Source organism: Chelonia mydas, chromosome 6 (genome assembly GCF_015237465.2).
Source record: "Chelonia mydas isolate rCheMyd1 chromosome 6, rCheMyd1.pri.v2, whole genome shotgun sequence".
Classification (NCBI taxonomy): Eukaryota; Metazoa; Chordata; order Testudines; family Cheloniidae; genus Chelonia; species Chelonia mydas.
In genome coordinates, this window is record NC_051246.2 from 46,609,809 (window position 1) to 46,636,292 (window position 26,484).

At 38.5% G+C, this 26,484-nt stretch overlaps 1 protein-coding gene across 4 annotated transcripts in view; it reads right to left on the reverse strand.

Annotated features, from left to right (window-relative positions):
* ANO3 (anoctamin 3) overlaps positions 1–26,484 on the reverse strand; it is a 369,380-nt gene that overhangs the window by 65,442 nt on the left and 277,454 nt on the right. For 3 of the 4 annotated variants that reach the window (XM_043548422.1, XM_027830111.3, XM_043548423.1), the window contains 6 exons: positions 17,971–18,102; positions 16,186–16,292; positions 14,041–14,096; positions 9,875–9,996; positions 8,037–8,171; positions 1,305–1,401 (listed from right to left, as the gene is read on the reverse strand). In XM_043548422.1, the coding sequence (XP_043404357.1) occupies positions 1,305–1,401; positions 8,037–8,171; positions 9,875–9,996; positions 14,041–14,096; positions 16,186–16,292; positions 17,971–18,102 (649 nt within the window). Of the gene's footprint in view, positions 1–1,304; positions 1,402–8,036; positions 8,244–9,874; positions 9,997–14,040; positions 14,097–16,185; positions 16,293–17,970; positions 18,103–26,484 lie in introns of all 4 variants that reach the window. The other variant, XM_043548421.1, reaches the window with a different exon arrangement.

A 26,484-nucleotide genomic window follows, 5' to 3' on the forward strand; every position in this document is an offset into this window, starting at 1 on the left:
CAACTTTCATAGCACATATAAGAAAGAGAAAACATTTCTTCTGGGACAGGGATCCTAAAACAACATGATTTTAAACTACTACAGTTGCAATTGTAGTGTCCCTTCCAGTCAACTGCTGGGCAGGGCTGCTGTGGGCTGTTAAACAGCTGCACTCCATAGGTGAATATGTGTCTGTGATGGGCAACACAGCACAGTTTGTACAATGCTGTGTGTCCATTCGATGAAAGGTGTTACATGCAATTTATTGCTAGAGTTGGTCAGAAAAAACTTTGATGGGACCATTTTTTGTCGGAAAAGGGAGTTCCATTAAAATCAAGAGGCTTCTTGAAATCAAGTCGATTTTGTTAAAATTTTGTTTTGGGGAAAAAACCAAGCTTCAACAATATCAAAACATCCCATTTCCACATTTTTGAAATTAAACATTTTGATTTGTCATTTTGAAATGACTTTTTGTTTGGATTGTTTTTGTTGTGTATTATAGCATATGTTATAAAGTAAACTAAAAATTGAAATGAAATGTTTTGATCAAAAAATTGTTTGGAATTTTTTTTTTCCATGGAGAATTTCTACATTTTTGGGGTTAGTTCCAATTTGAAATGCAACCAAATTTCAAAATCCCTTAAAAACTGAATTTCTTTCTCTGCCTTTAAGACAGAGCCATTCAAATTTCTGTAAACAATACTGAGTTCTAAACAAGAATTATTTGATTGTGCTGAATAATTTTGAGAAAGAAAAACTGAGACTGGTTTCAGCCTTGGTAATATAATACAAACCAAAGTAGTTTGATATATGTGTTCATTTATATATATTGTTTGCATTCAAAAGCAATCAATGTTTATGTTTGATGGACAGTTTCCTGTAGATGTGACTGTATAAGACCACTGCGTTGAGCACACCACAGGAGCATTATACTTCTCTATAACGGAAAAAAAAATCCTTTAAAAAGAACAGAAATCCAGTTATCAACACTACAGGGAAACAGAAAAGTGAGAACGTAATCATATAGGAAGGCGACCAGAAAAAAAAGTTTGCTATATCATTGGGCATCTTCAGATGGACAAAAATAGAGGTAAGAAGAAAATGCTCTCAGAAAGTCATTTTTAGAATCAGCTGTGGTTGCTTCATTATCAACTGAAAGACAATAGATGCTAGGTAGAAAGGCTGCAAATATTTTTTTCATTGAAAAGTTAGTAGAGCATCACCAAATTGTAGAGGAGCCTTTGCTGCAGTAACAGCAGCAACCATTATGCAGACAGAATTGACTTTTAGATAGCATCAGCTTGCAGCACAAAACTAATAATTACCTTTGCATATATGCAGCTTTCGTTGAGTTTTTGTAGTGTGCAATTGCGTTCGCACATAGGGCACATGATGGTTTCATTTGCCTCGCAGATCTCTTTGCTTTAGTAGAAAGATGGGAAAATAAAGATTATAAAAAGGCTTTCAGCATTTTTCCAGACCGAGGCTATACCATTTATATTCTTTATTGGTTTGTAACATGCCTAGACCATGAAATAGGCTCATTAAAAATCTAATTTTCAATGCCCAATTTAATTTAAGAACCAAATCCTGGTCCCACTGAAATAAAGAAGAGTTTTACAAATAACTTCAGTGCCAACAGGATTTGACCCTAAGCAAATAACACATCATCTTTGGACCTGATACTGCCATCCCTATTTCTACTAAACACACATGGATTTCAACAGAAGTATTACATGTAGTAGAACTGAAGGATTGGTCCCAGACTTCTAACTACATACCCACAAATTTAGCAAAGTTAGGTAGTAATATTTATAACACCCTTTAAAACACAGGGAGTAGATCCTCAGCTGATGTAAACTGGCATAGCTCCGTCAACATTAATGAAGCCATGCCAATTTACATCATCTGAAATATCTGGCCTAGCATGTGTAAAGGAAAAAAACATACCACATGTACAGTGACAAGGGATGAAATCCCGGCCCCAGTGAAGTCAATGGGAGACTTACATTTACTTAAATAGAGCCAGGATTTCACCCAAGACATTTAATGTCAAAAACATCTAATGCAGGTGGCAACTAGTTTTATAGGGGAGGGGTGAACTCAAAGGGTGGGGAACTTCTAGCATTTGTATTTCAAGTATTTGTGTTTAAATTTCCCCCAAGATTGAAACATTTATGGGGACAAAATAAAATGAACTAGTCTTCTTATGACACTTCCGTCACTGGTTGGAAAAAAAATCCTCAGATAACATACTACTTCAGAAGTCCCTGAGATTCACTAAGGTGCTTAAGTACATGAGTAGTCTCATTGACTTCAATGGGACTATTCACATTTTTAAAAAGAAAAGGAGTACTTGTGGCACCTTAGAGACTAACCAATTTATTTGAGCATGAGCTTTCGTGAGCTACAGCTCACTTCATCGGCTCATGCTCAAATAAATTGGTTAGTCTCTAAGGTGCCACAAGTACTCCTTTTCTTTTTGCAAATACAGACTAACACGGCTGTTACTCTGAGACCTGTCATTACACATTTTTAAAGTTAGGCACATGTTTGAGTACCTTGATCAGGACACACAGGAAAATAAAGCAGACACAAGGATGGCTTTTAAAGCAGAAGACAGCAACTTTTAACAGAGTGAGAGGTTAAGGCCAGAAGGACCCACCGGATCACCTCGTCTGACCTGATCATGATAGATGTCATTGCCCTTGTTGCTAAAATCCTTTTAGTAAGAACAGTATAGATAGAAGTGAAAGCTTCCCCCTACTTCTTTGCCCAGTGCACTTCAACCCTGACCTGAAAGGCCAACCCCTTTATTGGTGAATAGATGTTTAAATCTCCATGGCCTGTTCCATTCTTGGCCTTTCTGAGTGGAGGCTGTCGATAAGAGGATCAATCATGGACGTATTTCCTGTGATGTGTAGCAATCCCTCAAATGCAAACTACTCTAAAACCAACAAATTTATTTCTACATAAGCCCCTGAACAAAGGGGAGGGGAAAATCTACACCTGTCTTTGATTCTGATGTGTGGCTTAAATATATGGTTGGTTCTGCATATAATTCATCTGAAGAAAAGAATGCAAAATATGGAAAAAATTAGAGTTATCAAGTGCTTAATTGCACTGTTAAACAATAATAGAATACCATTTAAATATTTTTGGATATTTTCTACATTTTCAAATATATTGATTTCAATTATAAACACAGAATACAAAGTGGACAGCACTCACTTTATATTTATTTTTTATTACAAATATTTGCATTGTAAAAACAAAAGAAATAGCATTTTTCAGTTAACCTAATACAAGTACTGTAGTGCAATATCTTTATCATGAAAGTTGAACTTACAAATGTAGAATTATATACCGAAAAAAACTGCCTTAAAAAATATAACAATGTAAAACTTTAGAGCCTACAAGTCCACTCAGTCCTATATCTTGTTCAGCTAATAACTCAGACAAACAAGTTTGTTTACATTTGCAGTGATAATGCTGCCTGCTTTATGTGCTAAAGATTCATATGTCCCTTCATGCTTCAACCGCCATTCCAGAGGACGTGTGTCCATGCTGATGACGGGTTCTGCTCGATAACAATCCAAAGCAGTGCAGACAGACACACATTCATTTTCATCATCTGAGTCAGAGGCCACCAGCAAAAGGTTGCTTTTCCTTTTTTGTTGGTTTGGGTTCTGCAGTTTCCGCATCAGAGTGTTTCTATTTTCAGACTTCTGAAAGCAAGCTCCACACCTCATCCCTCTCAGATTTTGGGAGGCACTCCAGATACTTAAACCTTGGGTCGAGTGCTGTAGCTATTTTTAGAAATCTCACATTGGTACCTTCTTTGCTTTTTGTCAAATCTGCAGTGAAAGCGTTCTTAAAATGAACAACATGTGCTGAGTCATCATCTGAGACTACTATAACATGAAATATATGGCAGAATGTGGGTAAAATAGAGCCCAAGGAGTTCAGTCACAAATTTAATTAACGCATTATTTTTTTAAACAAGCGTCATCCGCATGGAAGCATGTCCTCTGGAATGGTGGCCGAAGCATGAAGGAGCATATGAATGTTTAGCATATCTGGCATGTAAATAGCTTGCAACGCCGACTACAAAATTGCCATGTTCCTACTTTCAGGTGACATTGTTAATAAGAAGCAGGCAGCAGTATTTTCCAGAAATGTAAGCAAACTTGTTTGTCTTAGCAATTGGCTGAACAAGAAGTAGGATTGAGTAGACTTACAGGTGCTAAAGTTTTGCATTGTTTTGTTTTTGAGTGCAGTTATGTAATAAAAAAACCCTACATTTGTAAGTTGCACTTTTACGATAAAGAGATTATGCTATGGTACTTGCATGAGGTGTTTGGTACTTGCATGCTGTTTCTTTTATCATTTTTACAATGCAAATATTTGTAATAAAAATAATATAAAGTGATCACTGTACACTTCGTATTCTGTGTTGTAATCAAAATCAATGTTTGAAATTGTAGAAAAACATCCAAAAATATTTAATACATTTCAATTGGTATTCTATTGTATAATGTGTGATTAAATTTTTTTAATCACGATTAATTTTTTTGAGTTAATCATGTGAATTAACTGCAATAAATCAACAGTCCAAGAAAGAATTTTAAGAGCTAGGAGGGCCTTCAATATGTTGCACACTTTAAATCCGCCTCACAACCTGGTCAAGAAAGGGCAACTTTATCATTAAATATATACCACAATAGAAACAAACAAAACAGAAAATATGGGTCGAAATTCTGCCGCTTTGTTTGTGCATATTTGGGCCCAAAGTATATAATTCAGACTGTGTGTCAAAGGTAATTTGATACAGATCCACTTGGTTTTTCTGATATGGCAACATCCATCTCCCAACAGAATCAAGGAACTAGATGTCACCACTAGAAATCACAGGCTGAGGCTACCATTCGTGGCAGCCCTAATACCAGTGCTGAGCCCTGGCAACAAAGAATGGGACTTTTGATGGAATGATCTGCCTTGCCCATCTGCTGTCACAGGGAAATGAAAAGTCTCCTGGTTCACCAAGCTACTCTGCTGATAGCAGTGAGAAAAACATGTTTTAAAACGTGGGCCATATATTAACGTTTGTTGGAGAGATTTATACCGTATAAAAGGTTGGTTTGTTTTTCAATTACCATCTAACTTCAGAACAGAGCAGATTTTAAATTTCAGACTTAAGACAGACATCCATGTATTAAATACATCAACTCTAGCATGTGCCTGAAACTTAATTACTGTACAATCTTCTCTTTATTAATTAGGTACAACACACTCTATGGTGATACACATTTTTTCACCTGTGCATCAGTTTTGCAGTGCAAGTAAATGGTACGATGGAGATAAAATGAAAAAGCAAAATGATCAAATTTGCTCCTAAACCACTAGAGGGAGGATTTGTATTTCCCAAATAGAAGACTTTTACATAACCCTAACAGCTGAATTGACACTACTGAGCAAGGTGCTAATTTGATCACTGAGCAGGGTTTTTAAAAAACAAACAAACAGAAACACTTTGGTGACCACAGAGCAGAGAAATTAACAAATTGTGTCACTAAATGTCCATAAACAGATTGTTTTATGAGCAAAATCCAAAGTGATATTTACAGTTTGCACATTCCTGATAAGGGGCATTACTAGAATAAAAAGTCAACCTGGCATCAATTGGTATTGTAACAAATAATCAAATTTTTGAATAGGTTTTGGGGTAATGTGCCAATTTGTCAGATTAACATAATGCCCTGGCGCAAAATTAAAATTCCAAATTCTCATTGTTTTCATCCTGATAAAAACAGTCTTGGAGAAAACAGCTCAGTCAGTATCCTGTGATGTACCTTGTGTTTGTGTAATGAAATGTCTACAGAGTGCAAAACTAAATAATAAATTACTACCACCACCTAGCATTTATACAGCACTTATCCTCTTCAAAGTGTTTTACAAACATTAACTAAATAATCCTAGAACCACAGAATATAAAAATGGAAAAGACCTATGAGGTCATTTACTCCATCTTCCTGGTAATGGAGGATTCTTTGCTGTCTTCACAATCTAGTTTACTAGTATTTTGTTTAATCTTTGCTACCCTACACCAGGATAGGCAGGGACAAATTGTAATGAATGGGCTAGTTTATGTGTGTATCACTGTCTTCTACGGTATAGAATTAGAACTGCTTAACTAAAGATATGTATTCACTACCCGCCGGATCGGCAGGCAGCGATTGATCCAGCAGAGATCGATTCATCACATCTAGTCTAGATGTGATAAATCAACCCCCGAGCTCTCTCCCATCGACTCCTGTGCTCCAGCGCCGCGAAAGCAGTCGACTCACTGTGGTGAAGACACCACGGTAAGTCGATCTAAGTATGTCGACTTCAGCTACATTATTCATGTAGCTGAAGTTGCGTAACTTAGATTGACCCCACCTCCCCAGTGTAGACCAGGGCTAAGTGTCAGACTATCAACAGCTAAAATACTTCCGCTCAAATGCTAGGGGCATGTGCTTTTGGAGCAAGAAGATCTGAGTTCTATCCCTGCTGTCATTGCCATGCTGTGCAGCATAAAACTCATGTTCCTAGATGACCTAATTTACTTGTGTTGAGCATTCTGGCACCTCAATGTAGATAGTGTTCATGGTTCCTCTTGCAGAGGGTCAGTTTCCTCTTTTGTTTGGATGGGTCTTTCATAAAGCAAGGGAGAATAAGCATTTAAAAATAGGAAAATCTGATTGTAAAACAAGAAAAATAAGCAAGAGGACACAGGGGGCAGATGTACCTGAAACTACTTTTAACTCAGTTTTAATGACTCAATTTCATGTTGTGGGTTTGCCTTTCAAACTTACAACATGGAAAAAACAGTTAAACACCTCAATACAATCAAATATATAATATTAATAAAAATACATCGAGTTTGGCTGATACTATAATATCCAATGTTATCTGAAACAGTCAAATCTGAACATTTTGGTTTATAACAGGAAACCTGACAAAGCTTTAATTAAGCACAGCAGGAGAGACAATATAAGACTTTGTAAAGTACAGGATAAAGATAATTTCAAGAAAGGTAAAGTGCTCCTTGTTCAAAGGCTAAAATGCATTAATTTTCTACAAAATTTTGCTCCATTAAGGTAACAGTCTGAGCATGCAAAGTAGTAGTAACCACAGACTAAGCTTTATGTTCTATTCCCATGGGTTAGCGTTCTGCATTGAGGAGCTAATCACTCCTAATGGAAAGCTTTGGAAAGAAAAGTCTCTCTAGAAATATTTCTCCTTACAACAAATCAGACATTTGCTTTAGCACGATTTCTCTTCACTTATTTCTTAAGTTGATATAATTATCTCCTCCTGGGACAGGCCCACATCAGGGGAAAATCACTTTGAAACTTCAGTGGGTTTCATGTTGCACAGCACTTGACTGTGATCTCCCTTACACCAGTATTAAATGAGTAACTCCATTGGCTACAATGGAGTTGGCTCTTAATTTACACCAATGTAGCTGAGAGAAGAATTAGGTTCAGCGTTTCAATAACATCATCCCTTTTGGTGGGAAAGGTCTGCACAGAAGGATGGAGGTTGAAGTTCTGGAACTTCACTGATGCATCCAGATCTATATGCAATCCCATACTCCAGTCCACATGAGACCATGAGAGAGAATTTTCCTGAGTTCACCTCACTACAGTGAGAACCATTAATGGGTGGTCATTTGCAATTACTTATCTTCAACACAGTATTTGCTGTATTTGCTTGTACACAGAGTTGGAAATGTTGCAAATGCAGCCATAAATTTAGCTACTGTGAACGAAAAAATGTCCAGTTTTTGATGTAAATGGTTATAGAGAGGGGATGTAGCTGATAATATAATTGAGTCCTCAGTTTGAATATTATGAAATGCTGTAAGTCTAGCAAATGTTTAAAGTTTGATTGAAGAGATGCAACATTTGGTTTAGGTTGTGCCTGGCTGCTGCTTACATTTTCAACAATGGAACTGGCAAGAATAACTGTCTTTTGTGGTTTTTAAAATGGGATTTTATTGTGCATCATACCTTACTTGGCTAGAATCCATTGTAAACAATCCATAAAGGAAAACAAACAGCCCGACAAGTGCAGCAGGAATGAGCATTCCAGTGTACCATCCCAGCCAAGCAAAATAAAGACCAATTTTTTCACCAAAATACCGCCTGTGTGAAACAGCAAAAAACAAACAGTTTGTAGTAAATGATCTTGCCCATCTTGACAGCATTTCAGGAATCCTAAAAGGAAATAATTATTACTAAGTTTATTTTCATTTGCTGTCTTTTTAGTAGCACTTGTCCAAAACGCAATTTTATATAATTCTGACATAATACTTTAGTGGCACTAATTGCAGTCTAACCAATACACATATCCCATAAGGAAACAGCTGGAGTGCACTACAATTTTACACTGTTGCAATGATTTAGACGAGTCAGTAACTTCAGCTCTGTTAAAAGTAGGAAGTTATAAAACAGCATATTTGTTCGTATTAAACTCAGAAGAGTTGGACACGGTGTTATGCAAATACTTTTGTGTAACAAAATTACAGAACCCAGGCCTGTAGAGCTACCATGCAGCTGATATTTCCAGGCTGAAACCAACTTGCACTACACTTCCCATGACCCACTGTAGAGAAAGACATGGGAAGTTCTGCCTCAAGGGTTTGACAGACAGCAGCTCCATGACTCCTGATTGACTCCCTGCCCTATATAAACCCAAGGTGTGTTCCAGGAAGTGTCTCAGCAACAGTGTGGATCTTCTGTAGCTCCAGTTACTGTTCCTGCTCCTTGCTCTTGAATTCTCAGCTTGATTTGGACTTTGACTCCTGACTCAGACCATGACCCATGGTATGAGCCCTGGCCTGGACCTGCCTACAAACTCTTCTGGTATTCCCAGCCTCAGATATGCCCCTGCTCTGACCCTTGGCCATGATTGCCCATGTTGGGATCCTTACAAGGAAGGTGACAAAGAGCCTGTTCTCACATAGCATGTAGTCCACTATAAAAAAACAACATATGCTGGATTGTCACCGAAATCTACTGTTAGAGCAAAGTGGTACTACTTGGGGAACATGAGTTCAAGATTCAGCCTTAATTCTTCAAAAATGGGCCAAAAGTTGCCAGAAGAGCTGAGATGGCAGTGAACATGGCTAGAAAGTAAGGCATTGAACCTACAATTTGGTCAGGACAGAAGGACCCCTATACCCCTGGTCTTCCTTGGCACTCTGTGGGGACATAAGGGCCCACCCACATGCATCAGATTGCAGGATGAGGACCTGAAACTGACAGTAAGCAGAAATGAAATTGACTTGTCTGTATTCACTGTCCAAGATAAGTGAAATGCAAAAAGCAAACACCAGCATTAATTACAGGGAAAAATTATTTTTAAAATTCTTTGTGTTTTAATAATCCCAAAATAGGTAAAAGAAATGATACATTCATACATTCCAACATTGATTGTAACTAGATTTTTGTTTTTAACTTCGTCAACATTTCTCTTATAAACCCTCGTCCATTTGGCACTACATTGATTTCAAAAGGTCTCTGGGTCGGGTAGGGGTCTGTTTGTGCCAATCAGATTGCAGAACTATGCCTTAGGCCTCCTCTCTGCAAGTTGTTCCATGAGGAACCCCATTAAAATCAGTAAGACTAAACAAGGATCCACCAACACTGAACAACTAGCAGGACTGAGGCCATGCGTTGTAATACCAAGTAGCTAAACTCTATCAATAAAGCAAAAAGACACATGTTTGCTCAATTTTTAAAAAAAATTAAATATAAAATGCCTGTAATTTTCAGCAGAATGGGTAGTCTACCGCTGCCTAGCTTTTCACATAATTGAAAAAAGTTGTGTTACATTGTATGAGTACCTGATTAAATCCAGAGGCTGGTATTTGTACCACATCCCCCACCGTGCCCAGCGCTCATATAATAGGTGTCTATGATTTTGAGCTCCATGTGTTTTGATGGGATGTCTGCTCTTGTGGCTTCCCTGAATCACAGAAAGAAATAAAAAGATATTTCTGCATCACTGGGAAAGAAAGAGGCATTAAAAAGATGGCATTTGGATTCAAATATAAATAAGGACATTATTTTTTTGATGACACGGATGTATTGGTTCATTTATTACTAATAATTAAAAAAATGCAATCCTGAGTTTATTGTAAAGCCTGATATAGTAGAGATGGTTACAAACTTCTCTGCAATGACGAATTTCCTCCAGGACAGATTTAAAGACCAGTGCCAAAGTACTCTTTCCTGACTAACTAGATCCCCACCACTTTCCAGTGGGAATGCATGGCTTCAGGTCCAGTATTTGTAGGTCCTGGATATATGGTCATTTGTTTATGTTTTTATATTCTTCAAATGCTTTTAAGTTCCAAAGAGCCACACATGTGGACATATTTTGTATAACTCCTGTGTAATTCCATTGATTTCCAATATGGGGCCCAATTCTTTTCATCTGGCTAACTCCAATAATTTTAATGGAGTTACTTCTGATTTACAAGTGTAAAACGAGAGAATCGGTAATAACTTTTATACAAAGATTATTGCAATAGTGTGAATACGGAGGTTCATTCCATCACACAGGTCCCTTGTCTATCTATGGTATTCCTTTTCATAGATGATGGAAACAAGAAGATCAGAGCTGGTACTATTTTGTCCCCACAAATGGCTCCCTGAAGCATTAAACACAAAATCGGAGGAATACAAAGAAACATTTAATTCATTTTTACCCAAACACTTTGATTGGCTTTGTCTGGATTCCATTACAGCTTAACGCACAGCGTTATACTCTAAAATAAAAAGTTATGATGCAGAATTTTCAGGCCCTTCCTAACTGAAGTCACCAATCTTCTGTGGTTCTACATACATTTTACTCTCACCATAAGGTAGCACTCCAGTTTAAGCCATGTTTTCGTTTAGTGAGGCATACAATTCTAGTGGCCATTCTCTTGCATTTAATGGCATTATGAAGTATGGACTGATTTAGTACACTAGTTTGAAGAGAATATACAGTCCATTAAATGCTCTGAAGCACCCCGGGTTACATTCGTTTTAAAATGTCAAAACCCCAGTCATTGTTACAGTCATTTTCTTGAAAATATTCTTCCATTATTTAAAAAGCATCTTTTATTCTCTCTTCTCTGACCCAGCACAGCTTAAGGGCATGACATGACTTACAGCTAGGCCATGGTAGCAGCAAGCTGCACCAAATTTTCACCACCACAAAATGTACATGCTGAGAAACATTAGTGTTCCTGCATAGTGTGAACTGTAAAATGTATCTGATAATAACGTCTCAAGTGGTATTATTTATGAGCCTGCCACTGGTGGAGGGCCAGCAATGGAAGAGATACATTGTGATGTGGAAAAGATGAGAACTCAATGTATAAGACTGGAAACCAGCTTCCATCCTGCTGTAAAATGTCTTTTATCCCATTCAGCCAAGTGCTTCCTTTCTGGAGAGTGCTACCCTTCACCCACAAGTGAAGTAGCAATGATCCAGCAACTGGCTCAAGGGGTTACAGTTCACCATCTCAGAAAGGAGTCCAGTACTGCATGAAATCCACTTCACTGGTTGACTGCTCAAGCCAACCAAATCATAGTTCCATAGGCAGGAGGGGAGGCACAGTTGGCTGCCTTGGTAGGAGGCCCAGGAGGATTGGACTTTATGACTCTTAAAGCCAATTCAGAGATGTCCCTTCAAGGTTAGCAGTCAGTCACAAACATTGTTGAACCTTGTGGAGTTAAAGATTCCTCTCTCTCTCTTTTAAAAGATTTGTCAAGCTTGTTTGAGTTTGTGAACCTTCACTTCCCTGTAATGTAAATGTACAGTTCCCAAAACGGTCCTGTAGAGGAGCGGACTCACCCCTGAGGCGCCTCCTGCTGGTCGTCTTTGGGAATTAGCTCACCAGGTGCCGGAGCGCCCTCTGCAGACCGGTGATCCATCTTGCCACTGGCCCCCCATGTCCCTCCCAGACTCGGTGCCAGTTTGTCTGGGGTGCTGTCCCTCTGGCAGTAACCCCTCAGACTCAGGGTCTCCCCACCCAGGGCAACCCCCCACCCACTATCCCCACTTCACCTCAGCCTTGGCTACTGCCAGTCCTCACTTAGCCCCCACTCCCTGGGCAGATTGCAGTGTATCAGCCACTCATCAAAGGTGAAGGGTTTTGGACCGCTGCCTCTGCCTACCCATGGGCTGCCCCATACAACCCCAGTACCTATTTGTCCTTACTCTAGGCCTGCAGCCTGCGGGGTTTCCATGCCAGAGCTCCCAGGCCCCTTCGGCCTTCCCCCAGCCCTGCTCCACCTCAGGTACTCTCTCTCAAGCTCCCCAGCAGCCAGGCCCTTCTTCCTCTAAACGCAGAGAGAGAGTGTCTGCTCCTGGCTGCCCTGGCCTTCTTATACAGGCCAGCTGCGGCCTGATTGGGGCGTGGCCCAGCTGCAGCCACTTCCCCAATCAGCCCAGCTTCTAGCCCACAGCCCCAGCCCTCTCCAGGGCTGTTCTAAGCCCCTCAGGGCAGGAGCCGGTGTCTACCCCACTACATGTCCCCACCCCACTTCCAAACTCTGTGCTTAAAGGAAGAGTCAATTGAAAAAAAAAAAAGACAGAAACATAGTAAAGGGTCACATTCTACTCAGTCACGCCCAGGCAATCCCAAAGTCAGTATGGAATCACAGGTGTAACTCAGTATAAAAATTGGCCCATGTGGTTTTCTACCTAAAGAGGAGCCTTTTACCCACCCATCCCTCCAAGCAAGATTGGCATAAATGGGTGCCATAAATAAAGCAGAACTGTGGTGATATTTTTATTAGAATCTCTCTCTTCTCCTTTTTTCACTGTTTTGCCACAGTAAAATATGAACACAATAACACTCACACTGGAGTTGAACTTTTAACTTACTGTATCATAGTGGGGTGGAAATTAAAAATAAAAAGTATCTTATCCCTAGTCTTTCATGCAGGTCCTTGTGCTTATCCTTTTATTGCAATTGCAATAAATAATGGCTCACTAATATGATTTGTTAAAGTAATAATCTGCAATATAACTACAGACAATCATTTACACAATAAAAAGAAGCATATATGTGAGATCATGTGAGAGAGTGTAGTTGTAGAAGTGAGAAAAAGCTTTCACAGTTATGAGGATTTTTTTCTTCCACTGGAACGGTTAGTATTCCCCTAAAGTCAATAAAATCTAGCTGAAGCATTAATAATGAAAATGTGAATGGTATGTCCAGAGTACTGCTCTTTTATGCTCCCCTGAATTAAAGTGTTAATACCAAGAGCAGTTCTTTAACCAACAACCTGGGAAGTTTAAGGTCACTTTGAAACACAATGTGGTGTGTAACATCCTCAGGTAAAGCAATCATGTCTCAGAGTCATCACTGTCCATGTTTCAAATTGTCTGATCATGACATGAAACTCAATGTAAAGTTCTGCCCTTAATTAGAAAGAAGACTAAAGACTTATGACTTATTTCCTTCTTTCAGCCATTTAGGGCCTGATCCAATGCCCTCTGAAATCAATAGGAGTCTTTTCATTGATTTAAATGGGCATTATGTCAGATCCTGCTTTTATTGATGGGACTATTTTCAAGGTAAAGTTCTATACAACTATACAGAAATTGCACTGCAAATTTTAGTATCAGTTTCCCTGTATTTGATCCACTGGAAAGCAAATTAGAAAAAATAGAACATTTTTTAACATGCAACAATAATTTGAGCTAATTGAAACAATTTATAATCTCTTTAACAATTCCACAGACAATGTCCATTTAAAAATGTACTTAATACAGGACCATTCTAAATCAGTGGGAGAACATCCCAGAAAGTTATTACTGTACATTGGACTAGATAAAGATCCAACCTAGGCCCATATCAGTGTAAGGAGTGTTATAAATAAAAAGCCTAATCAGAATGCAAAGTAAAATAAAAACATCATAAAGCAAATTTACAGCTAAAATAGGATCTCAATGTTAAAATAACTTTTACTTTAAATAGAACACTTAAGGCAAAACTAAACCAGCTACCTCATGTGGTGGAAATGCAGCTTCATATGTTCCATTATTGAGTAATCTATTAATACCTAAGCAGAAGAAAAAAATGAGTTTCAATATCAATTTTTATACATGCTGTTTCAAGAGCTATTGCATTTCAGCCTATGAATTGAGGAAATGTGACAGTGCTAAATAATTGGGTTACTATTTTTAAAAAGGGAAATAATCAGTCTTGTGCACAAGTAGAATAACTGTTCATTGTCATTAACCATGAAGTTGTGGCTCTTCTTTCTCCCAAAAGATACATGGCTCTTTCTAACTTCAGAGACCTTACTGTGGCTAGTCTCTATACTCTTTTCTCCTATGGTTCTCTAAGACAGCTCTTCAATGAATGAGGCCCTCTCTACGGAATAACCAAAGAACTGCCCTACCATTAAAAAACAGGAAGTTCAGACAACTACTCAGGAACCCTGATGGGGGTACCCAAAGTCAATAGTCTCCCAGACAACCCCAAAGAAATCAGGACTTTCAACAGGTCAGAGTGCTGTGCTCTCAAAGACATACCCTGAATCTGCTACCGTTGATCTTAATGGAGTTTTGCCGTCGGTTTCAATGGAAATAGGTTTGGGTCCCAATTGTCCTCTACTCTTCTTGATGATGGTCCATGTTTTTTTAGGTGTGCTGCTGCTTTCCTTCCAGGAAAACTTCTCCAAGCAAATGAAAGCAGCAGCAAACCCACAACCGACCCCATTCACTGCAACCCACATTCATATCAAAGTCATTTAATAGCTAACATTCAAAGGCAGCTGTTTCTATTTTTCCTAAATTTTCAAATTAATAAAAAAAAAGATGGGGGGAATTAAATGCATCCCTCCCATGAAACACAACCCTGTCACTGGGCCAGATACTCTGGTCTGGTATAGCTGCTTTGTGCTGCACTACAGGCATAATTTAGGCTTAAAACTGGTTTCCCTGGACCAGGAAGGATGATCACACTCAAAGTGGTCCTCCAGGTGGCATAGAGCCAGCATAGTATAGGTACCCCTCCCTTCCCTGCTGCTGGCATAGCAGGGAAAAAGGTATGTGGTCAGGATGCATTGTGTTACACCCATTTTCAGCCTCCTCTAGCAGCTGGAGCCTAGTGCATATTAACTCAGAGACTTCACTAACAGCTCAGCAAGGACAAGTACACAGAGCAGCAACAGGATCAAGTAATGCAAAGGACACCTTTAAACCACATTTGCCCACCCTTCCCAGCAATTTTCCAGTTTGGCTGTAGATTTGAGGTTCTGGCCCACAAGGCTAATGCAATGCTAAGGTTACGCATAGACAAAATGTAAGGAAATACAGAAGCATAAGATTCTCAAAGTGACAAGAATTCATCTAGAATATCTATGGCACCTTCCATTACTAGTTAGGCTATTAAATATATATACAGTACATGCAAGGTGGACGAGTTAACGTTATTATAACTTTAGCTCTCTAATATCTGGGGTTTAAATATCATAGTCTTGCATTTATATTAACAAGTTTGGCTTTTCTTCAGTGGGTGTTTCGAGGAAATTGAACAAATGCTTTGGGAAATCTACAATATTTGGTATAAACTACACTTGCTTCCCCACAAGAAGAGTGAATTATAACCAGGATCATTGCTGTGAACAATAGTACCCTCTGAAATATGAAGCATAAAACATAAATATTAAATTCTTAAAATGCAAAGTAACATATTATAGTGTACTTATACTTTTTGACAGGAACTGTTCTAACAGCTAATCAGAAGTGAAGCTGAACCGTAAGAAGCTTTCATCATCTATGAGGACTACTACTGTATTAATGAGCTAATACTACTGGTCTGAATTTAACGCATAATACAACATTGCACGTCTACAGACAAATGCTTTCATTGTCTAAACAAGAATATCTATTTATCCATCAAATTTATAAAATATTTTATGAACCCATTAATCAGAAAATATTGTTGATTTTCACTGAATTATTTAACAAATAGCAGCTGGCAATGCTCAATCAGCTCTATTGCTGACTGAATAAGTCATACTATGAATACTGGCAATATTTATTTAGTTTATTTAATGAATACTTTTTCTTTCTATAGACTAAAGATATTAGTACTCACCTTGAGACCCAATTTATGTTTTTTCTAAATATCAGAATTCTTACCCATTTTTGATTTGCCATCTTCATACTTCGTTCTCTGTAGCATGTGGTGCACTATTCTACTTCTTGTGGAGTTGCTGAAGAAGCTGTCTTTGTTGTTTATTGTAAAGCTGTTAAAATGATTGATGCCTTTTCATATTCAAAGTAATCCACAGCTTTCGAAGCACAACTATTCAACAGTTTCTTTTTACGATACAGTATATATATAATAGTAATTCACAGTTATTACATAAGATGCAGTGATTTACATCTTCAAAGAGTCCTTTCAGCTCCCTGGAGAAATAGCATGCATCGTCCCCATTTTACTGATGGGAGAATGGTCACAGAGGTTAAGACAAAAGTTCTCATTAAGTGGCCAGTGATTTGGGATGCCTCAGTTTTTGGGTGTCCAACTAGAAATACGTCAGGCCTGATTTTCAGAAATACTGAGTTTTCTCAAATCCAGCTGAAGCCAATGGGAATTACAGATGTTCAGCACAATCCAGGGTCATAAAATTGCTGGAAAGGCAGCTTACCTAAGGGATGGTATAAGTACACTTGATCCAGCCCCACCATGGTGGGGATGGACTTTGACCTCTTGTGGTCCCTTCCATCCCTACATTTTTGTGATTCTGTGATAAGTGAAACTCTAGTGCAACTCACCATCTGGGCTGAGATATCTCAAGTTGGGCACTAATAATAGGTGACAGTTTTGAACATAAGGATGGCCATGCTGGGTCAGACCAAAGGTCCATCTAGTCCAGTATCCTGTCTTCTGACAGTGGCCAATGCTAGGTGCTCCAGAGGGAATGAACAGAACAGGTAATCAGCAAGTGACCCATCTCCTGTCGCCCATTCCCAGCTTCTGGCAAACAGAGGCTAGGGACACCATCCCTGTCCATCCTGGCTAATAGCCATCTATGAACCTATTCTCCAAGAACTTACCTAGTTCTTTTTTGAACCCTGTTATAGACTTGGGCTTCACAATATCTTCTGGCAAGGAGTTCCACAGGTTGACTGTGTGTGTGAAAAAATACTTGAAATTTTTGGCCTAAGTGATTGGTCTAATGCCACACAGTGAATCACTGGGTGGGATTAGAATTTAGCTGCTCCCAGTATCATGTGCTCTCCACTAGAATTCACATGAATTTATAGCTCCATTCAAGAGAATTAATTCAAGCTTTAATTCTACTTTATTAAAATCTTTACCTTAAGATTAAATAAAAGCTAAAAGAGGCATAATACATTAAAATCATTTTAAAGTCTATCACTGCATTCTGCATTATAAACAAGGAGCATTATTCCATAGTACAGCAAAAGCAGAGATGATATGTTAGCTTGAACAGATATGTTTACAGTTTTTAGGTTGTGTATGGAAGATTAAGGGTCTTCTATACATATCTGAGGCGGGAGCATTTGTTGCGTAGACAGCTGGCTAAAATCCAAAGTTGCTGTTTTCAGCTTGTTCCCAGGCATTTCCTTCTGTTTCAGCTGTTTGTTGAATATGCAAAAACAAATCTGGAGTATGTGTGTTTAATAATGTAAGAGGAGACAGAATAGCATGTGCTCTATTGGAGCCAAATTTTGCCCCTACACTCTACTGCTGAACAGCCATCAATGGAAGCCAATGGTGAGTATCAGAGGACAGAATATGGCCCTAAGAGAAAACCAACAGGAAACAGCAAACCTGACACCATGTGTTTGTCAGTGACCATCTGTTAATGATTGCCTGTCACCTGGAGAGAAGAAATGAGAAAATAAAATGTGAACATGGACCTCTGCTGCTGCATTCCCAACACCAACACTTACTGGTGGATCCGCGCCCGGCTAAAGGGTGCTGTGTAACAATCTGTCTCTTCCAGGTCAGGGAGGGCCTCCTTGTCAAGCTTCATTGGATTTCTGGGCAACCAACTTTTCAGCTCTCTGATATTCCTCTGCAAACTGGAACAATGACAAGTTAGATTTGTGCTCCCAGCTGCACATTGCTTTTGTTGCCACCATAGCTAAATATGCTGGATGAGAATGAACTATAAGCCTGAAATGAAAGCAAGAGTGTGCTTATTTTTTCTAAATTACTAAAACAAAATAAAAAAGTCAATGCTTATATTATTCGTGGCCTGATCTTTTGGACCTCATTCAGACACCATTCCCACTGCCATCAATAGGAGTTTTGTCGAGCAAGTGTGGCAGCATTTGGCCAAGTTAAAGTAGCACACTTAGGAGGAAGTTAATAGCATACTGCTTTACACAATGACTCTCCGAATTGCAATTCCTTCCCAAGGTAGCTCGTTTGGAAGAGCAATTACAATGTCCACCCTTACTCAAGGATATGCTTAATGGCCCAATCGAGTGCTTACTCTAAGATATAAACAAAAACCCTTTAGATACCTCATACGCAAATTTCCCTCTTTTAAAGTGAGAATTAAAAATATAGTCCTTAATTGTATATTTATGAACCTGGTCCCTGACACATTTAATTAAAACTCCATATGATTTGTAGAGCTCTGTCAAAATCTACATATTGTTATATCCCTTCAGAGTATAACCACAAGTCAAATAAAACAAGAATACTTTAGAGCAAAAGATGAAAAATTGTCATAGTGTCAGCATTTAGATAAAAACTGATGATAATTTTCTTCAATCTAGAGATTCAGGTTATCACATAATCATAGGGTTTAGTTCTATGTCTGTGCTTAGTCTTTATATAAGCAAGACCCCCTGACTCCCTCCATTAGAGATGTGCTTACGTAGGGATGTCAGAACTCAGTTTATAGAAATTAGAGATGGAAGAGATCTACCACGTAATCTACTTAATTCCCCAGCAATGACAATTCCTCCCTTCAGATTTGCCTGATCCTGTATTCCTTGCACCCCCAAACTCTCCTCCCATTGAAGTGAATGGGAATTTTGTGTGTTCAAGGAATAATGGATTGCATCTCATGTTATGATATATTATATTTTTGGAGGCATGGCTGAGGGTCAAGACATCCGAACTACAGCTATTTTTTAAGGCCTGGGTTTCCACAAGTTGTATCTGTATTTTGTACCCACAAAATGAATCCAGGACACAAATCTGAGTACTTACTCTTACAACTATCTAATTTAAATCTGCAATTAAACTGCTAATTGGGTATGGTAGTCAGAGATACAACTACTTGGAATGAGCCCACTTTTTTGTTATAGGAGCAAAAATGTAGGCATGAATTTTGCACCTGCAATTTGAATTTAGAAAGGGAGACTGCTCTTCAGAAAAACTACCTCTCACAATCAGCAAAGAAACACAGTACAAAAAAAAAGCCAATAACTACTGCTACCAAAAAAAAATAGTGTGCACATTTATTATTTAAAATCCTAAAAGGTAGAGCCAGACTCTCATATAATCCTAATCAGGCCATTTGCATCTAGCAGTTACAGTTATGGGGAAATACTTTGCATCTGCCATGAAAATAGTCCCATGAAATGAAGCTGAAAGAAAAGAGGAATATAAGTGTGATTGCTAAAATAGCTTATTTTAAACTGCACAGTATGAGCACTCAGGCTTTTCCATTAATTTTTCATTTTCAGGGAGAAACACTAAAAAAAAAGCTTCAGGGTGACACTTAGAAGCATAAAGTTCCCCAGTCCAATTGCATATTTGCGTATTTATTTTTTTCAAAAAAGCTGTCTGGTTTTAAATTACAAAAAGGGAAAAACCAAAAAACAACCACTCCTGTACCCACTGCTGCTGCTGAAAGACCCAGTCTTGCAAATGTACACTTGAGCCGAATAGAGCTGAGTCACAGGAATAAAGTTGCTCACATGTGTAAGCGTTTGCAGGATGAGGCCATACGATTTTATTTTTCAGATTAGTCTATCTCCTACTAGGGCTTTACATACTGCAAACACATTTTTGCTGCCAGTTAGTGCAAAGCATAGATTAAATTTAGTATTTATGGATTGGGTTTGGGAATAGTAGGCCTAACTTTCCTCTCACATGGTGTAATTATATGGGCATCAACTTAGTTACTGCTAATTTACACTAGCGTGAGAAGAGAAATGAGCCCCACTGCATCTAGAGTCCAATCCAACTTTCACGGAAGTCAGCAAGAGCCTCTCCGTTTTTTTCAACAGGAGTCACATCAGGACCTTACAGTACTTTAATGTACGCCGTGACATCAGATTCTTGAAATGTCTACATTTCCATGGAGTTTGTTAGTCTATTGCAATGGTTCCCAAACTTGTTCTGCCACTTGTGCAGGGAAAGCCCGTGACGGGCCGGGCTGGTTTGTTTAGCTGCCGCGTCCGCAGGTTCGGCCGATTGTGGCTCCCAGTGGCCGCGGTTCACTGCTCCAGGCCAACGGGAGCTGCTGGAAGCGGCACGGGCCGAGGGACACACTGGCTGCCGCTTCCAGCAGCTCCATGTGCCTGGTCTATTGTATTTGAGGGACATGATTCCAGTTACTACACTTTGTGGGCCAAGAAATATAATTGAGTTCATAAAGCACAAACACAGTTCTCAGACAGGATTCTCCCTTCGCTCTTTCAGCCAAACATATTGTCCAGCTCTGCCACTTTTACTCATTCTGGTTAGTACTTAATTCCATAAGTTGTTTCACTCATGGAACAGGATGGACTGCTTGTAGAATGAACTACCACTCAGCCCAAGTAAGGGTTGGGTTTTCTTCATTTTTCTGTCTTATGGACAGATTTATTCTTTTTAAAGCTAAGAATCAAATGTTTCTTTTTATAAAAAACTGTTCAAACAGTTTGTGATAATAAATCAGATTTTTGCATTGGTTTCTTATTTTTATTCTTATTTTAGGTCCTTTCCCAGTATACCTCCACCCCAATTTCTCTCCCCTCCCACATGTCAAAATGATTGAAAGACTGGGCATTTTTTTTAACTTGAGAAAATACAGAAATTAGTCTTTTTATTTTAAATTCAAATCTTCACCTTTCATCTGACATGTTAAATAAAGTACTGCATTTGAATAAAGTGGAAACAAATTTTCCTCCTGAAGTGAAAAGGCCTTTCATTTAAGATGAAATTTATTTTCTCTTACTTCACTTATCATAGAATCATAGAATATCAGGGTTGGAAGGGACATCAGGAGGTCATCTAGTCCAACCCCCTGCTCAAAGCAGGACCGATCCCCAATTAAATCATCCCAGCCAGTGCTTTGTCAAGCCTGACCTTAAAAACTTCTAAGGAAGGAGATTCCACCACCTCCCTAGGTAACGCATTCCAGTGTTTCACCACCCTCCTAGTGAAAAAGTTTTTCCTAATATCCAACCTAAATCTCCCCCACTGCAACTTGAGGACATTAGTCCTTGTTCTGTCATCTGCTACCACTGAGAACAGTCTAAGGCCATTCTCTTTGGAACCCCCTTTCAAGTAGTTGAAAGCAGTTATCAAATCCCCCCCCATTCTTCTCTTCCGCAGACTAAACATCCCCAGTTCCCTCAGTCTCTCCTCATAACTCATGTGTTCCAGTCCCCTAATCATTTTTGTTGCCCTCTGCTGGATATTTTCCAATTTTTCCACATCCTTCTTGTAGTGTGGGGCCCAAAACTGGACACAGTACTCCAGATGAGGCCTCACCAATGTCGAATAGAGGGGGATGATCACGTCCCTCGATCTGCTCGCTATGCCCCTACTTATACATCCCAAAATGCCATTGGCCTTCTTGGCAAGAAGGGCACACTGTTGACTCACATCCAGCTTCTCGTCCACTGTAACCCCTAGGTCCTTTTCTGCAGAACTGCTGCCGAGCCATTCGGTCCCTAGTCTGTAGCGGTGCATGGGATTCTTCCGTCCTAAGTGCAGGACTCTGCACTTGTCCTTGTTGAACCTCATCAGATTTCTTTTGGCCCAATCCTCCAATTTGTCTAGGTCCCTCTGTATCCTATGACTTGTGACTAAAATCTTATGACTGATCACTACAAAACTTGGAGACTTCAGAATGTTTCAGCTTAAAAATACATTTCTATTGCATAAAAATTGTCTCACACAATATACAACTTTTCATGGCTCATGTTAGCTGTTAATCAGAGAAGGAACTGGAGATTCATAGAGTTTTCATTCAATTTCTTACACTGTTTCAGACAAAAGTTTGTTATGGATTCTCAAATTTAAGTAAAGACATGAAGGTGGTGAAAGAGTAGTCTGACTAATATGTCAATGTACAAAGAATATACACCTTTAACTCCAAATCACAGGACCGGATTCTCACACTATTGCCCAAATGGAGCAGTACCTTAGTTCCTGAGTAATCCAACTGAATTCAATGGGACTACTCACTAAATTGTGACTCAACAAGAGTAAAAGTGGCAGAATTTGGCCCATAATAAATAACTCTTGCAAAGTCAGGATTTTGTGATGGAAGGAGAGATCAGACAGGCCACAATGGAGGAAAATTCCATGTGACAAATTCTGAGCACAGTTAACATTCCAACTGAAAATACCCCGTATTGCAACACTAACAGTTGTAATAGTAATTCCCTTATAGTGACTATAAAATGTTACTCTGCAATACCATTGCATTTTATTATCTTACATATCAAGAAAAGTTAAATCCTTCATTTATGAATAGATTTCAGTTAGTCATGACAATTATCCCTTCCCTAAATTAGTATGATTCCTATCGGAAATCTTCAACTTAATTGCACTTCTATAGTCTTTTGCAGAATTGTGTGTTCATAAACCTTTCAGACTAAATCTCAGGAGTTATCCTAACTTTCCCATTTATCCTAATATTCCTTAAAAAAAACCAATGAATAATTCTGGTTTGGGGAAAAACCCTTAACTATATATATTATAGCCACTGTTGTTATTATTTAGGTATCAATAATGGGCCAAAATCTTGCAGCTCTTGCTCAGTATATATACTCTCACGACTGAAAGATTTGGCTTAGAATTACCAGCCCTTTTAGTTCTCTTTACATTGTTATAACTATCATACTCAATAGTGTCCAGCATTGGGCAACTGTCATTGGCCAGATTAAAGGTTCCTGACATCAGAATCATCCTAATATCTTCTATGTTAATAGATTTCACACAGGTAGTTTTCCTGTTTGTTTACAGTAAGTTTCTTCAATATACTGATATATCAAGTTAAATAAAGTCTCCAGGTAAAATGGTCAAACTTTGGTGCCTAACATTAGGCACCTAAATAAGCAGCTTGATCATCAGAGGTGCTAAACTCTCATTGATCTCCTTGACATTAATGGGCTAATGCCTAGGAGATAAATTCTAGTATACTTCTATATCCATTACACCTAAGTGACAAGCCTAACTTTAGGCATCCAGATTTAATAAGCATCACTGTATATTTAAAACAACCAGGTTTTTTTTTCTGAAAGACTTGATAAGACTAGATTGTGACTAGACTGTCCACATAGAATATCAGGGTTGGAAGCGGGTCATCTAGTCCAACCCCCTGCTCAAAACAGGACCAATCCCCAATTTTTGCCCCAGATCCCTAAATGGCCCCCTCAAGGATTGAGCTCACAACCCTGGGCTTAGCAAACTAATGCTCAAACCACTGAGCTATCCCTCGATTCCCACATCTATAGGGTGTGAATCCAGTCTCAGCTGGTCATGTCTTTATAACTTATCATCTGTGCAACTGAGTGAGGGCCAATGTCCACATCAATAGAAACATACTAGCACCACAATTAGCACACTTGTCAGTGGAAGATTAAAGGACGCATTTCCAGACTGAACTATTTTACATCTAGAGGAAGTTCTCTACATCAAGGCTAAGGCACATTAGTAGGCAAATTCCATTCCTGCTGAACTTGTCTTGTGAACAAAGACTATTCCAATTTCCAGGATTACACCTGCAAATACACCAGTCAGACACCTTACATTAGCATTAAATTCACTTACAAAATGGAAAGAAAAAGTTTCTTCTTAATGGTGAATCAGCTGAGTTGTCTGCATTCTCAGAGTATAACATTGTATATACTGAGACATTCCATGCTACCTGCTACTAGCCAATTACCACATGTGAGGACAGGCGATATGAGATTCTATTTAACTCACACTCCCTTTTCTGCAATTTTACATTCATTCTTTTTTGTATAATTTGTGATCGCTTAATGGTGTCTTATAATCTTACTGGGCAACCAAGTGTCATTATCTAACCTGAGTTTGGTAGATATGTGGGTTGCATGAAGGCTCTTATGGGCTGACCTTAAAAAGTCTTGCTCGTGTGAGTAGTGATTACTCTCCCAATAAGTTTTCTTTTAAGTCAAGTCCGGCTAAGGGTTTGCAGTATCCAGCTGAAAAGGGCAACGGCAGCAGTTATTTTGTTCCAAATTGGCTCTACAATGCATTTATCAACATTAGACCTGCAAAGGATGTTATAGAGATTCAAAGTAAATAGGCTCAAAGAAAACCCGGGTCTCGGTTTATATGTTAATTTTTATGGGACTTGTGGAGAAACTCTCATAACAAAAAAATAAACAGATAAACATATAGTTTATTCTGTAGTTAGATATTGCAATAAATAAACTAAACGAATGGAAACAAATCATAAAGTTATACGTGCTTATATCATAACCAGGAACAGCTTTTATGACCCACAAATGGTTTAATACTCCAAAATTCAGATGTTGTTGAACATAAAAAACTGCATGTTACCATACTCATACACAATGGAACAACATCAAAAATACGACTTAAGTACATGAAGCACCAGAATACCCAGGTACTGCAACTCACATGTAAGCTAGGTCATTTTCAATTCTGCAGACTTCTGATGAAGGAAGGTTGGAATGTATCCTCTCTAATACTTAGAAGTAAAAACTAGAGCTGAGCAAATAATGTATTTTTGTTGAGGGGGCAAGTCAGATTCATTTGATTTCAAAGTTTCATTTGAAACTTTTTCCCTGTTTGGTTTCATTTTCAAGTGTTTTAACCCTGTCCTTTTAATACATCTACTTACATTTCAAAATGAAATATAGTTTTGAAACAAAAAGCTAAATCATTTCATTTTCAAAATGTTGAAACATACATTTCCAATGATTTTCTTCAGCCAGAACAATTCACCAAATTGGACTTGTGTCATAAACATACCGCTAAGGGTAGCATAAAATCTCTCCTGAGCAGCTGTACAGAATCTTTACCTGTAAGGGGTTAAGAAGCTCAAATAACTTGGTTGGCACCTTACCAAAATGACCAATAAGGAAAGAAGATACTTTCAAATCTGGGGTGGGGGGAGATTTTGCTTGTCTTTTCTTTGTTTTGTTCCCTCTCTGGACTGAGAGAGAGACCAGGCAGGTAAAACATCTCTTGAAAACATACCTGAAATGATCCGTTTAAAATTATAGAAATTGTAAGTAAGGGCAAGGAAATGCGTTAGATTATCTTTTGTTTTAGCTTGTGAATTTTCCCTATGCTAAGGGGTAATTTCATTCCTGTTTTGTTACTGGGAAACAGAGTCAGAGGGTAATCCTCTGTGTTTTAAATCTTTTTATTTACCCTGTAAAGTTACCTTCCATCCTGATTTTGCAGGTATGATTCTTTTACTTTTTTTTTTTTTTATAATAAAGTTCTTCCTTTAAGAACCTGATTGATTTTAATGTCCTAAACATAAAGGGTATGGTCTGTACTTATATTAAAGGCAATTGGCTGGTATATTATTCTCAAGCCTCCCCAGGAAAGGGGGTGAAGGGGCTTGGGGGATATTTGGGGGGGGGGGAGGGCTCCAAGTGACCCTTCCCTGAATTTTTGTTTAAATCACTTGGTGGTGGCAGCAATACCGTCCAAGGACAAGGAAGGGAATTTGTGCTTTGGGGAAGTTTTTAATCTAAGCTGGTAGAAATAAGCTTGGGGGTCTTTCATGCCAGTCCCTACATCTGTACCCCAGAGTTCAGAATGGGGAGGGAACCCTGACAACTTGAATTCACAATTAGTTTATATAGACCCTAAACTGAATTTTTTCAGAAAATGAACTATTCATCTGCAAAATTTTGCCCAGCTCTAGTAAAAATTTCCATTAGAGATGGTAATTGTGTTATTATAATTGCCCAGATTTTGTGGGCCTAAACCAGAATTAAAATATTATGTAAACATTTTTCTGTATGTATAGAATAATTTATTTTGGTGTTTTCCTCAATATCAGTCTTAAAAGAAAAAAGAAAAAAAATAGTCTGCCTGAAAAATCAGAGACAAAAGGCAAACAAAAATCTTTTAGGTCATCTAGTCTGAAGTCTGGGAGAATTCAGACAATTTCTGATATGTGTTTTCTTTATCTGATATGTTGCAAGATATTTACCTTTAGACTTTTAAAGTATGAATTATTTACCCTTATAGAGTATGATCTTGCTGTTCCTGTA